The 15,888-nt window shown below is 39.7% G+C and overlaps 1 protein-coding gene across 2 annotated transcripts in view; it reads right to left on the bottom strand.

Annotated features, from left to right (window-relative positions):
- Window positions 1-2,775: 2,775 nt before the first annotated feature.
- The window catches only part of acvr2aa (activin A receptor type 2Aa), a 70,686-nt gene continuing 57,573 nt past the window's right edge, over window positions 2,776-15,888 (bottom strand). For both annotated transcript variants that reach the window (XM_052141926.1, XM_052141927.1), the window contains exons 10-11: window positions 11,347-11,477; window positions 2,776-7,539 (exon numbers count right to left, since the gene is read on the bottom strand). In XM_052141926.1, the coding sequence (XP_051997886.1) occupies window positions 7,345-7,539; window positions 11,347-11,477 (326 nt within the window). In that variant the 3' untranslated portion in view covers window positions 2,776-7,344. The remainder of the gene's footprint in view (window positions 7,540-11,346; window positions 11,478-15,888) is intronic.

Below are 15,888 nucleotides of genomic sequence, written 5' to 3'. Positions count from 1 at the left end.
ACTCTTATAGGTGGCTGGAAGCAGGGCCATTTCAGACCATTCAGGTGCCCTATGCGAGGGGGCAGGTCGCGTCCTAGGCGACCGTCTAGATTGTAGAATGTACTTCCAGCCAGGGCCGTTTCTAGGCAATCAAATTAGTCCAAATATTTAATTAGCACACAAAAGGGGAATTGATAAGAATTTGTTAATCTTGTCTATCCAAAACCAATATATATATATATATACACACACATTTTATTGTTGTTGTCATTTTAGTGCTATTTTTCACATAAGATTGCTCTTATAACGATGATCTCATCAATGATGCAACTTGTTGCGAGCTGCAGACAGCGGGCGGTGGTGTGAGAGACGAGCGTCTCCGTGTTAGAGACGCGGTCTCCCAGTCTCTCTCAGATTGGGTCTCTTCTGCAACTGGTTGAAGCAGCTCTGACCGCATGTTTGTGTTTACTTACATGTCACGCTCCCCTATTATATGAACTTTAATTAAGGATGAAATAAAGATATATCGGCAAGCTGTGATCTGTGTTTCTATCAGACACTCGAGCTGCAGCGCTCCTCTCGTCTCACGTGTCATCATTATTGTTTTATACGATCTCATGTTATGTTAAATGACATCAAGCGACTATTCGACAACGGAATATTTTTATTATTATCGCTTAGATTTCTAGTTACAAATGACAATCCACCGAGTGCAACGCTTGTTAGTGTTTTCCATGAAGACACCCACCAGAGTTTTGTAGACAGCCGGAGGCGGCACAAAATGTGATGAGTCGGCCACCAAGTAATTCTCTTTGCAGGAAAAACCCTGGCATCGCCTTTAAATTGTTTAACTTGGGTCAGATGTTTTGGGTTTCCTTCCTCAAGCTTCTCACAATAAGTTGCTTGAATTTTGTCCCATTCCTCCAGACAGAAATGGTGTCACTGAGTCATGTTTGTAGACCTCCTTGCTCGCACACGCTATTCAGTCTGGTCAGGGCTTTGTGATGGTCACTCCAATACCTTGACTTTGTTGTCCTTATGCCATTTTGCTACAATTTTGGGGATATGCTTGGGGTCATTGTCCATTTGGGAGCTTTAACAACAAGCTTTAACTTCCTGTCTGATGTCTTGAGATGTTGCCTCAATATATCCACATACTTTTCCTTCCTCATGATGTCATCTATTTTGTGAAGTGCACCAGTCCCTCCTGCAGCAAAGCACCCCCACAACATGATGCTGCACCCTCATGCTTCACGGTTGGGATGGTGTTCTTCGGCTTGCAAGCCTCACCCTTTTTCCTCCAAACATACCGATGGTCATTATGGACAAACAGTTCTATTTTTGTTTCATCAGACCAGAGGACATTTCTCCAAAAGTAAGATCTTTGTCCCCATGTGCACATGCAAACTGTAGTCTGGCTTTGTTATGGTGGTTCTGGAGCAGCGGCTTCTTCCTAGCTGATCAGCCGTTCAAGTTATGTCAATATAAGACTGGTTTTGCTGTGGATCTAGATACTCGTCTACCCGTTTCCTCCAGCATCTGCACAAGCTCCTTTGAAGTCGTTCCGGGATTGATTTGCACTTTTCGCACCAAACTACGTTCATCTCATGGAGACAGAATGCGTCTCCTTCCTGAGCAGTATGATGACTGTGTGGTCACATGGTGTTTATACTTGCGTACTATTGTTTGTGGTACCTTCAGGTGTTTGGAAATTGCTCCCAAGGATGAACCAGACTTGTGGAGGTCCACAATGTTTGTTTTCTGAGGTCTTTGCTGATTTCTTTGATTTTCCCATGATGCTAAGCAAAGAGGCACTGAGTTTGAAGGTAGCCTGAAAATACATCCACAGGTACACCTCCAATCAGAAGCTAATTGGCTAATCGTTTAAAGTCTTGACATCATTTTCTGGAATTTTCCAAGCTGGTTAAAGACACAGTTAACTTAAACTCTGACCCACTGGAATTGTGATATAGTCAATTAAAAGTGAAACAATCGGTCTGTAATCAGTTGTTGGGAAAATGACTTGTGTCATGCATAAATTAGATGTCCTAAACGACTTGCCAAACTACAGTTTGCTAATATTAAATCCGTGAAGTGGTTAAAAACATAATGCTTTAATGACTTCAACCTAAGTGTATGTAAACTTCTGACTTCAGCTGTATATGTAAAACCACAGCAATATCAGCAGTACAGTTTATAGAGCACCAAAAACCTCCATTAGTGATCAACATGTACCCTGGAGGATGAAATAAAATGTTCACGAAGTCAATAAAGGAACCTTTAGCAAGACCTCAGATGGCTTCTTAGATGTTTAAATGAAAGATTGTTGCTAATTCTTAACATGCATGCAGTTAAATACAGGTTCATATGCATTTTTTGGAAAAATCTTTCAATATGCCAATAAAAGAGTATTAAAGCTGGTGATCTTGATGAATTGTGGCTGATATAATCTTCTTCTTTCAGCTGATCCAGTTAAGGGTCGCCACAGCGGACCATCCATGAAATGCATCTTTGACACAGTGTTTACAATCTGAATCAAAGTAGCCAGAATGAGTTTAAATGCTGACATCTAGTGGTGTCTTCAGACGGGACAGTTTTTCATCAAGTACATGTGAGGCTGGACATTAGAGATCCCAGATTTGACAATATTTAAATCAATTAAAACTACATGAGAACATGTAATCTAAAAGGTATAGATCTCCTTCCATGAAAGCAGACTGAAATGGAAGCATGCAAAGTATTTTTTAGGTGTTGAGTGGCACTCCAGTAACTGACACACAGCACACGTTTGAGAGCAGTCACTATACTTTATTTGAGGGGAGTAGTAGCATAAAATTTAATCTGTACATTATGTAACAATTACGTCAGATCAGGCCCTGAATGCGTTAAATACTCGAGAGAGTGGACAAAAATGGCATGTCCAGCACAATGGTAATACAGCTGCTCACACCCAAAATGGAGAGTTTTGGTAAAGTGGAGACATTCACTTAATGTGTAAAATTGTGTCTGAGAGAAAAGACAGAGAGAGAGAGAGAGAGAGAGAGAGAGAGAGAGAGAGAGAGAGAGAGAGAGAGAGAGAGACGCTGCTGGTCACATCCCAGGAGAAATACTTGCAATGTTGCACCAAGTTGTCTGTCGCGCTACACTGTTTGTTCAATCTTTTGAACACTGTGTGAAAGTCTTGAGGTAAAGGATTGATTTTTTTGTAGTGTTTTGTCATACCAGTTTTATAAATAGAGAAAGCTTCTCATTTATGCAGAAAAGAGAAATTACAGTTGGGCCATGACATAAATAATAATAATACAAAAAAAAAAACTAAAATATAGATGTACAAAATAAACATTAAAATATTTGTTTAATAATAATAATAATATCAATAAAGTTTTTTTTTTTCATTTTTACTTTTGAGACAATAATAATAATAATAATAATAATAAAAAAAAAACTCATGCTCTTTTCACAATCTAAAACAACATTCATATGTACATACGGTGAATTATTATTGACTAAATGTGGGGCTTATAGGTTTGGCTTTTCGTCTGATGGGTGTGTTCTTATTCAACTTCCTTTAGACCAGATTCACTGAACTAAACTTGAGAGAAAAACAGACTTTGAGAACAGACAGGGGAACAAAACAGTGCCTGGTGAAAACACTTTACAGGCCCGCAGCGATCGCTCACATTTTGGGAATCTTCATTATCGTGTTTATGGTCAAAGGTGAATCGCAATAACCGTCACAAGTACCCTAAACAGAGGCTCTCGGACCAGGATGTTAAAGAGCAAATGTGACTAGTCACTTATCCTAACCCTGTATACAAATAAACAGAACTTTGACTCCTAACCGAGTGACCGAATCAGTATCTATGGGTTATTTTGTTTTTATGAAGAGTTCAGTTCTGCATCCGCAGAGTCTTGTCCCAAATGCCACCCACGCAGACCCTGTCCCAAATGCCACCCCATGCACTTGGGCAAGTATACTTCGGTTTTATACATGCCGCTATGTCTTGCGCACAGTACACATGACACAAATTGCGTTATTAGCACAGTATGTGTAGACTGTTTATGTGCAGCCCAGTTATTCTAGACCAGGTGTCTGAGTGGGTCTGTGCGCATGCACCTAGAATTGACGGTACCAAAGAGGTGCTCCGCCCCAATTCACGTCAGAGTACATACTGCATTTTATAAAGAATGTGCAACTCGCCCGTTAATAAAGTATGTTGTTTAGATATTAGTATGAGTAGTGAGTAAAATACATTACCGGACATTGAACATGGCATCGTCCTGTGACACGAATATATGATGTAGTGTTAAATAAGTGCAGTTTAACTGTAAAGGAATATTCCGGGTTCGATACAATTTAAGTTCAATCGACAGAATTTGTGGCTTAATGGTTATTACCACAAAAAATAATTTAGACTCGTTCCTCCTTAAAAAAACTGAATGGAAGTAAATGGGGCCAATTTGTAAACGTTAAAATACTCAAAAGTTTCAAAAGTAGAGCCACAAGACATAAACAATAAGCTTGTTTACATGATTCTAGTCTGATAAAATCACTTAGTAACCTTTAAAGTAAAAGCCAATGTTACAACTTTGTTGCTATGACGATGTAATGTCAACAAACTCTAAAGCAACTGTAAAAATGATGAATTAAACAACTTTACAGCTCAAATAATACATGCATTTTAACAGAAGAATTACTGTAAGTGCTTTTATATAATTAGAAGCTTCACAATTCTGTCTTTAAACCCTCCAAAAATTGGCCCCATTCACTTCCATTGTAAGTGCCTCGTTGTAACCCGGATTTCTGGATTTCTGAAGAAAAGGGGGGGATGAAATAATTTTTGGTGGTAATCAACATTGTGCCTCAAATGCTGATTGAGCTTAACTTGAACCCGGAATATTTACAGTAAAAAAAATATAGATATATTTATTTTTTAATTCAGCATTTTTAATCTGATCCAGAGGGATTATGGGATAGTAGTACCCAGTGGACGCACACTTCAGATCTCGTTGGATGTAGTAGGTACTCTGGGTATTATATTAATGAATACTGAGGATTTGGATATACTACTCAATTGATAGACTGATTTTGGCATAATATAGAGTGGGAAATTATGCATATTTGAACCCAGGGAGTATCACAAAGGACACATCACACATGTCCATATGGGCTCGTGGTCAAAAGAGTCTCCTTTGAAAGGCTAGAGCACTAGACTGTGCACAAGAAGTAATGGCACAAAGAAAAACGAAGTATACCCAAGCATTAAACAGTGGGGTCTAGTGGAACCAGTGTGGGTTTGGCAAAAGGGTGCATCGAGGGCACATAGCGGCTACAAAGGGGCGCTGGTGAGCACTGTCCTGAAGCATGACAAATGGGGCACCCTACGGTCTCGTTTACGGACCCGCACATGTGTTGGCCATCGAAAGTCTGCAAGTTCACATCAAGTGCACCATTTGGAACAGGGCCATTGTCACCATGTGGGCCTGGAGACGAGGAGAACTCTCATTCTGCCCTTGAAAGATGGCACATGCCCTTATATTACTGCACCATCCTGATAGCCTCTGCACCAGGGCAACAATCAGATTAAATACAAATATTATGGGCTGATTTGGAGTGCTACAGTAGAGAGAGAGAGAGAGAGATAGAGAGATGCATTGAAAGGGGTTGATTGCATATGGTTGAATAGAACTTAACGTTGTCAAATGAATCATCACATGCGGCATCATGAAAGCAAAACTGACCTAAACGAGCCACTGAATTGTGTTGAAGAGCAGCAGCAAAGAAGCTGTTAATTAGAAAGACTCACTGATCCATTGGCAGAGAGTTGCTGCATGTGTTCGGTCCCAAAGACAGCATATTATTAGTTTAAATCTCTCAGACAACTGGGCATCATAATATATGCATAGCAGTGTCATAAGCCTGAAGTTGACTTCAGTTCACGGTCTTGAAGCGGTTTGCTAGGCGCTTGTATTTAGCCACATTGGAAGTGGCTTTGCAGCTGTGAAACAGTCCCTGCTTATGATGTTATTGCACATAATATGACCACACTAAGGTGTTTTGTTAAGGGCCCTTGCATACATAACACAACAAGGGTCACCAAAATGGCACCAGAGGGCTCGAAGCAAAGGAAAACGCTTCCTGAGACACTGAGATACAGTTCTTGTCGATGTGTGTAGAAGGATGTCCGGCCGCTGATCTAAAACCAATTTTACGATGCCACTCACGAGGTCAAGCTTCATGAGGCAGCTGGTTCAAGTTTAGCGCTTGAGGCTATCTTCTACTCACAGCATAACAAAGCGGACAGTGATCGCAGAAGACCAGGATTAGACAAATGAAATGGAAATCAAACAAACCAAAAAAAGCTACACCATGAAGACAGGGAATATCTGAGCTTAATGCATAAAGAATAAACGGGGTGCTAATGAGAGTTCAAGAAATAAAACTCAAGGCATGCACATACGTCAATGTTGTGAGGACACCGCAAACCTATATTGGTAAGTGCTTCTGTATTTTTTCACAAAATTCATATTTTCAGGGATTTATTTTTTTTCTTCTCAACAGGTCTCGATAAAGGTAAAAAAACCTAAATATCACATTTGAAACAGCAGGGCAACACAGAGAACATCGACTAAAAGAAAGAAGGCAGAACACTGGTTTATGAATGGCCATCGTTTCTTGGCATAATCTGTAATATAAAAAAAGTTTTCCCCGTATTTAAAAAGCTTCTGTGCCAAACGGAGGTCTTCGAAAAGCCTCTTTTATATTATTTAGTGTTACAAAACAAATGAATTATTAGGATGAGAAACTGAGGTATACCTTGTCGAGAGGTTGGTGGTTATCTGACAAACTCTGAGAAGCTTTCAGAGGAAACACGTGTTGATGTGGGCTTTTTCGTCACCCTTTCTGTTGATATCTGTACAGCAGCGTCGCACTACACATTCATGAAGCTGTTTCTTATTGGCATTACAATAGTCATTCATACAAACACATTAAATGTGTCTTTTGTACATGGACGATGCCCTTATTTATAAGTCATAGTGAAATGACACAATCTCTGTGCGAGTCTGATTTACTCCTTGAACAGGGAAACGCCAACGAAGAGGTTCGTTTTTGATTCAGGAGTCATCGTTGTGGATTACAATCCATCCGTCCTTACCAGGGTTGTGATAGTTTTATATATACACGTACATTAACAGCTGGCTCCAAGTAAATCTGTATTAAAACCAGATTAGGCGCAGAATGCATCCAGCCGTGGGAGCAGGACATCAACGTATATACGAAGCTGCTCAGAACAGCAGTCCACCATCCCAGACGCGTTTCTTTCTGTACAGTCAACCTGCAATTCACACGCCGATATTGTCTAGTCATAGACTGGACTCCTTAGGGGGATAGTCTACATTGGTCACCATGGTTACAACAGTGACTATTTCCTCTGGGGCAGAGATGCTGGTCTGCCGCTGCATTTGCACCACACGTTCCTCAACGCAGCCCGCAGAGAGACGTGCCTCGGCCTCGTGGTCCCAACACTCCTCTATAGTCTCACACAGCAAGGCCAGGCCCTGAGAGATGTGAAAACATTAGAGATGTGCAGTATTACCAAAATCTTACATCACAGTAACGGTGTACAGTATGTAGAACAATTTGAACAAATATGGTAATATTTGTGCAACAGAGTGAATCAAATACTTCACAAATTAAAGCTTATTAATGCAGGAAAGTGGCAATGTTGCTTGTAGGGTGCTTTGCTTCAGTATGAAAGAAATGATCTCCCAGCTAATGCTGTTAATTATACAGGGGACCTTCTAACTAGGTACATTATGAAAATATAAATTTTACTAATTATATTAGGTTTTCATAATTTGTCACATTTTAGCTTTTTAAAAATGAACAAATGACTGTATTCAATCAATAAAATGTTCTCCCATTATAGTAAAGGGTTGCAGCAGTACTTCTGTTACACATAGAGTAAAAGATCGATCTTGGGATTTAAGAACCGATATTGAGATTGTTTAAATGAAGATCTATATTTTTGTACCCAGCCCTAGTTGCCTGGCAACCATAAACAACTAAACTTGGATTCGCCCTTCTACATTTACATTTATGCATTTGGCAGACGCTTTTATCCAAAGCGACTTACAGTGCACTTATTACAGGGACAATCCCCCCAGAGCAACCTGGAGTTAAGGGCCTTGCTCAAGGGCCCAACAGTGGCATCTTGGTGGTGCTGGGGCTTGAACCCCCGACCTTCTGGTCAGTAACCCTGAGCCTCAACCACTGAGCCACCTTGTGTGTATATATACAGTGAGGAAAATAAGTATTTGAACACCCTGCTATTTTGCAAGTTCTCCCACTTGGAAATCATGGAGGGGTCTGAAATTGTCATCGTAGGTGCATGTCCACTGTGAGAGACATAATCTAAAAAAAAATCCAGAAATCACAATGTATGATTTTTAACTATTTATTTGTATGATACAGCTGCAAATAAGTATTTGAACACCTGTCTATCAGCTAGAATTCTGACCCTCAAAGACCTGTTAGTCTGCCTTTAAAATGTCCACCTCCACTCCATTTATTATCCTAAATTAGATGCACCTGTTTGAGGTCGTTAGCTGCATAAAGACACCTGTCCACCCCATACAATCAGTAAGAATCCAACTACTGACATGGCCAAGACCAAAGAGCTGTCCAAAGACACTAGAGACAAAATTGTACACCTCCACAAGGCTGGAAAGGGCTACGGGAAATTGCCAAGCAGCTTGGTGAAAAAAGGTCCACTGTTGGAGCAATCATTAGAAAATGGAAGAAGCTAAACATGACTGTCAATCTCCCTCAGACTGGGGCTCCATGCAAGATCTCACCTCGTGGGGTCTCAATGATCCTAAGAAAGGTGAGAAATCAGCCCAGAACTACACGGGAGGAGCTGGTCAATGACCTGAAAAGAGCTGGGACCACCGTTTCCAAGGTTACTGTTGGTAATACACTAAGACGCCACGGTTTGAAATCATGCATGGCACGGAAGGTTCCCCTGCTTAAACCAGCACATGTCAAGGCCCGTCTTAAGTTTGCCAATGACCATTTGGATGATCCAGAGGAGTCATGGGAGAAAGTCATGTGGTCAGATGAGACCAAAATAGAACTTTTTGGTCATAATTCCACTAACCGTGTTTGGAGGAAGAAGAATGATGAGTACCATCCCAAGAACACCATCCCTACTGTGAAGCATGGGGGTGGTAGCATCATGCTTTGGGGGTGTTTTTCTGCACATGGGACAGGGCTGACTGCACTGTATTAAGGAGAGGATGACCGGGGCCATGTATTGTGAGATTTTGGGGAACAATCTCCTTCCCTCAGTTAGAGCATTGAAGATGGGTCGAGGCTGGGTCTTCCAACATGACAATGACCAAGCACACAGCCAGGATAACCAAGGAGTGGCTCTGTAAGAATCATTTCAAGGTTCTGGCGTGGCCTAGCCAGTCTCCAGACCTAAACCCAATAGAGAATCTTTGGAGGGAGCTCAAACTCCGTGTTTCTCAGCGGCAGCCCAGAAACCTGACTGATCTAGAGAAGATCTGTGTGGAGGAGTGGGCCAAAATCCCTCCTGCAGTGTGTGCAAACCTGGTGAAAAACTACAGGAAACGTTTGACCTCTGTAATTGCAAACAAAGGCTACTGTACCAAATATTAACATTGATTTTCCCAGGTGTTCAAATACTTATTTGCAGCTGTATCATACAAATAAATAGTTAAAAAATCATACATTGTGATTTCTGGATTTAGTTTTTTAGATTATGTCTCTCACAGTGGACATGCACCTACGATGACAATTTCAGACCCCTCCATGATTTCCAAGTGGGAGAACTTGCAAAATAGCAGGGTGTTCAAATACTTATTTTCCTCACTGTATATATATATTTATTACTGCTGTCAATCGATTAAAAAATGTAATCAAATTAATTACATGGTGTCCCGATTAATCGCAAATACAAATATTTGCTGATGAAGCCCCTCATATAACAATAATTCAATATATAATGATGAAATAATTATACATAGTTATCTTTAAATATTAAATTTATATATATATATATATATATATTAGGGCTGTTGATTTAACACGTTAATTCAGTGTGATTAATTTGACAAAAAAATAAGGCGTTAAAATATTTTAACGCAATTAATCGCACCATAATAAGGAAGGTTCCTGAGGAATGCTTGTAGTACCACCTGTTTACTCCAGAGGGCAGTAAGTGAAACTTCAGCTGTGTGAGCAACACACAGTTTATACAGTGAACAAAACAACCCACAACACAAACATGCATACAAGAATGTAATGCATTTTAATTATCTGAATATTTTTTATTATATATATATATATAAAAAAAATTATATTTAAAGATAACTATTTATAATTATATATTGGTATAAATATGTATAATCTTTATATATTGAGATATTGTTATATGAGGGGCTTTCTCAGCAAATATTTGTGTAATTAATTTGATAAAAATGTTAATTCGATTGACAGCTCTAATATATATATATATATAAAATAAAGAATATTCAGGTAATTAAAATGCGCTACATTCTTGTGTCAGAAGAGTTCATCATTAATAAGACAAAAAGTGTCTTTAGAATACAATGTATTGATTATTACCATATTATTGATCATAAGTCCATCATTGACACACAGTTCACAGTAATCCATTACACAAGTGAATTTATCAATCAGAGATTTATTATGAGGGCTTGTTTAAGGACCGTCAATGAACACCTACGTCAGACATGCTTGTGTAGCGTCTCGGTGTGTTACGTCATAAACATACAATGTTTAGTTCAAATATAGTTTAATACTCAATCTTTAAACACATCTTGAGATCTCTTAGTTCAGATTTGCGCTCCATCAAGTGTTTTGAACACAAGAACGTAACGCATGTTTGTGTTGTGGGTTGTTTTCTTCACTGTATAAACTGTGTGTTGCTCACACAGCTGAAGTTTCACTTACTGCCCTCTGGAGTAAACAGGTGGTACTGCAAGCATTTCTCAGGAATCTTCCTTATTACGGTCCGGGGGCATTGCCATTAATTGCGTACATTTTTTTTAACATGTTATTTTGAATGAATGTGTTAAATCAACAGCCCTAGTAATAACTTACACCAGTCATGCCAACATATCTACCAGAGTATATAACGTACAGAAAAATCTCTAACGTTTCACAGATTTCTACTGTTGCATGTTATATACTGTCATACTGCCAAGCTTTTATAAAACATGCTTCATTTAGAGCATAATATTCAACTGAAATAAAAATTCACATAGTGAAATAAGCCCAGTAAGTGACGGTGAGGTATAACGACTGACATTACGTACCAGATGTTTCTGCCAGCACTCCCTGAGAGTGGGCCGAAGCTTTTTATGGACCACCACCTCCTGCATGTCCTCCAGTGTGGGATGCTGCCCCACCTCCTCCTCAAACGGCAGCATGTACTCATCAACTGGACCTTCAGAAATAAACAAACATGGGCTCAGATTAGGAAGTCCTAACATTGAGTTTGATTGTCAGTGTTCCCACTAGGGATGGAAACGGTTAACCGATCAACCGGCATTAACAGTTTTTTCAACTATACTATCGGTTAAAAATGAGACGAGAGGTTAAATAAAGACACAACAGAGAGCTAATTTGATGGGTTTAACTTGTAGGGCATGTTATGTGCACACGAGGGTGCTATTAACACATAAAATACTGTCTTCATCTCAGTCTGAAAGACAAGGATATATGAAGCATACACTGTGGGCACATTTAGTCCATGAAGACGACATGTTCCATTACAAATTGTAAAATAGGACTCTAAAGTTTAGTAGTATCGTGAACTAGTGCAAAGTCAACTAGCAAGTCATGAGAGGTCCATGCAGTCCAATGCTCCTATCACACACAGAGCATGCAACAAGCATCTGATCATTTAACATACAAATCACAATGATGGTGAAAACTAAAATCATTATACTATGTATAAAAATGAGCTCTGAATAATTACAAAAAGACAAATGACTGAAAGTTACAACAAATAAATCAGCAGTGTATCTAAAATCAGTACACACTTATCTGCATACATTATTCATAACGCAAAGCATTGCTGGGAACTGAAGCACAGCTTCTAATAACATTATATTTAGACACATTTGCACACCTGACAGAAACACAGAAAATAAATGATGAAAGATACTGCGCTTTGTGGCTATTTGAGTCTTGGGTTGTGTAAAGGATAGCAGAAACAGCGCTTGTCGATATAGACACAAACAATAGGAGCAATTCATTGTAAAATTAAGCAAACATCCCATCTGCCAAGATCTCTGCTCTCTAAGAGGTATATGTTTACTTTATACAGTTGTTTACAAATATATTGAGGTGTTGTGTTTATAGGGCCTATCTAAAATATGTAATTTTATTTATACATAATTATATACGGCTTGGCCAAACAAAAGTTTCATACTCTAATATTAAATTGGACCGACTTCAGCGTTGATTATGGCACACATTCGCTAAGGCATTGTTTTAACAATCTTATGCAACATTACAACATTTATTTCTGTCCAGAGTTGCATTAATGTTTGGCCGAGATCTTGTATTGACGACGGGAGAGTCTAACCGCTCCGTAAAGTCTTCTCCTGCACATCCCAAAGACTTTCACTGGGGTTAAGGTCAGGACTCGGCGGTGGACAATTCATGTATGAAAATGATTCCTCATGCCCCCTAAACCACTCTTTCATAATTTGATTCAGATGAATCTTGGCAATGCCATCCTGGAATATGCCCTTGTCGTCAGGGAAGAAAATCCATTGATGGGATAACCTGATCATTCAGTACATTCAGGTAGTCAGCTGACTTCATGTTATTGCCGCATAACGATGCCGAGCCTAGAAATGAACAATATAAGCAACCCCAGATCAAAACTGCCTCCAGAGGCTTGTACAGTGGGCATCATGCATGACGGGTGCATCGCTTCATGCGATTCCCTTCTTACCCTGACACGCCCATTGCTTTGGTATAGGGTAAATCTGGACTTATCAGACCATTTGACCTTTTTCCATTGTTCCACAGTCCAATCTTTATGCTCCCTAGCAAATTGAGGTTGTATATTAGCCTCATTCACAAGTGGCTTTCTTGTGGCCACACAACTGTTTACACCCAATCCTGTAAGTTCTCGTCGCAATGTGTGTGTGGAAACACACTTTCACTATTAAACACAGCTGTGAGCTCTACTGATGATTTTTTACGATGTGAAAAGGAGTGGTGGTGGCGTAGTGGGCTAAAGCACATAACTGGTAATCAGAAGGTTGCTGGTTCAATCCCCACAGACCCCACTATTGTGTCCTTGAGTAAGACACTTAACTCCAGGTTGCTCCGGGGGGGATTGTCCCTGTAATAAGTGCACTGTAAGTCGCTTTGGATAAAAGTGTCTGCCAAATGCATAAATGTAAATGACTTCAAGCATTTAAGTGATCTCCGATCACGATCATTCAAGATGTTTTCACGACCACATTTCTTCCATGAAGCCGACGATTCACCACTATCCTTCCATGTTTTAATTATGCGTTCTTAACCCAATTCCAGTGATTTCAGCAATCTACTTGCATGCCAATAATTTGCTCCTTCTGAAGCACAATAATATCTTTTCCACAACCACAGGATACGTCTTCCTACATGGTTGTTTAAGAAATGAGAAGCTGCTACACTGCATCAGTTAGGGTTAAAATAACTGTTGCCAGCTGAAACATATTAATCACTGCAATAATGATACATTTTAATAAATTCATAAATGCTGGAACATTGTATTAAACATTGCTAATGATACAATAATGCAAACCTTATTTTAAATGTTACCCAGTAATTAGCATACTTATACACTATAGACCTTTGTCATGCCTATTTGATTACGTGTTTGATTCATGGCTTTACCGGTTAATGATGCCGGTTACTCGGTTAAATTAATTTGCCAAAATTTGCATCCCTAGTTCCAACACTTTTTGACGAATGAACGTACATAAGGCATGATTACTTAATGAATGATTCAGAACGATTTGTGAAACAATTAACTTCTTCACCACTTCATCAGCCCTAACACTCTATCCCATCATGCACTGCGCTCAATGGGGTGGTCACACATGATAACCACTGTCACAACATTCCCTGAGGTCTGCTTCATTGTCCAAATCTGATCAATACGGTTCCATTAAGGCAGACAACAATAATCAATAACAGTGAGCTTACTGCACTTACAGTGACATGCTAATTCAGGAACCGAGTGGCAATAAAACACATTGAAAATGTGCGAGTGTGTGCAGGAGGGGAGAGCTGCCAGTCCTAGAACAACTCAAAATGCAGTCTAGTAAATTTGACCTCAATCCAGTTTAGGGATGGGAATCTTAGGGAATGAATGACTGTTTCTGATTCCTTAGAGATTTTGTACTTTTTAAGAGGCACCAAATAATTTATCCAAATTATGTTATACCATAAACTAATAATATATATATATATATATTCACACACACACATATATACATATACACACACACACACATACATATACACACACACACACACACTCACACACATATACACACACACTCACACACATTCACTCACTCACTCACTCTCACACGCACACACACACACACACACAATGACACATCACTTACACACACACACACACAATGACACATCACTTATACACACACACACGCTCGCGCGCACACACACACACGCGCGCACACACACTCACGCACACACACTCACGCACACAATGAACCTTCCACAATAAGTTGCTGGAATTTTGTCCCATTCCTCCAGACAGAACTGGTGTAACTGAGTCAGGTTTGTAGACCTCCTTGCTCGCACACGCTTTTTCAGATCTGCCCAAAGATTATCTGTCAGATTGAGGTCAGGGCTTTGGGATGCCACTCCAATACATTGACTTTGTTGTCCTTAAGCCATTTTGCCACAAATTTGGAGGTATGCTTGGGGTCATGGTCCAGTTGGAAGACCCATTTGCGACCGAGCTTTAACTTCCTGATTTCTTGGATTGATCCGGTCACAAATGGACAGGCGATACATCACCGATACACCTCGTCGTCTCGGTCATTTTGACCACTTGTGTTGGGATTTCGAGAAGAAAGTCTTTGATTTCATGAGGACATACAGCAATCAATACGTCTGTGTTTTACTGAATGATAATAAAGCGTAAAAAAGTAAAAGACGAGAAAGAAAGCACTAAAAACCGGCGCACAGTTTCTCTTAATGATCCCAAAAATCACATTTAGAGCAGAGTTATTTTAGTGCAGTACCTGTAACTGAGCTTCTAGTGTGCCTGCTGCTGATATCCATGTCCCTATTGTACATGTTCCATTCATCTGCACAGAACTGCCGAAAAAACGTCCGTTTCAGCTGCCCTTAGCGCCGTCCCGTTTCAAACAGATCTCCAAAAATGCATCTTAAAATTAAGATTCACAAACTCGTGCAGTTTATTGTTGATGCATGTCAAAAAACATGAAAGAACGGCTCTCGTCACTTTTCATGCTTTATTGGCACCATTTGCAAAGGAAAAAAAATAATAAAAACATGCCACCGTGAGGACCTAGGTAATAGTGGGAATAGTGGGAATTCGGCATGCCAAATTGGAAGAACAACAGGTAGGGAGATGTGGGTGAGGTTTTATTTTATTATAGTCTCATTTTACCCAATACCTTCATCTCCTCTTTCAACACAAAAGAACGGCTCGCTCCTGTTTTACACGTATTTGCGCTAATTTATAGATATGAAATGAACAGAAGTAATAACTTGGAGTTAGGTCAATGAGTCCGAGGTTATTCACTAATGCAGGCTGGATTTGTGAGTGTTAAAACACACTTATTCTC

This window comes from Xyrauchen texanus, chromosome 14 (assembly GCF_025860055.1).
Source record: "Xyrauchen texanus isolate HMW12.3.18 chromosome 14, RBS_HiC_50CHRs, whole genome shotgun sequence".
Classification (NCBI taxonomy): domain Eukaryota; kingdom Metazoa; phylum Chordata; class Actinopteri; order Cypriniformes; family Catostomidae; genus Xyrauchen; species Xyrauchen texanus.
The sequence above is the reverse complement of the archived record's forward strand: the minus strand, read 5'-3'. Positions and strand labels throughout refer to the sequence as shown.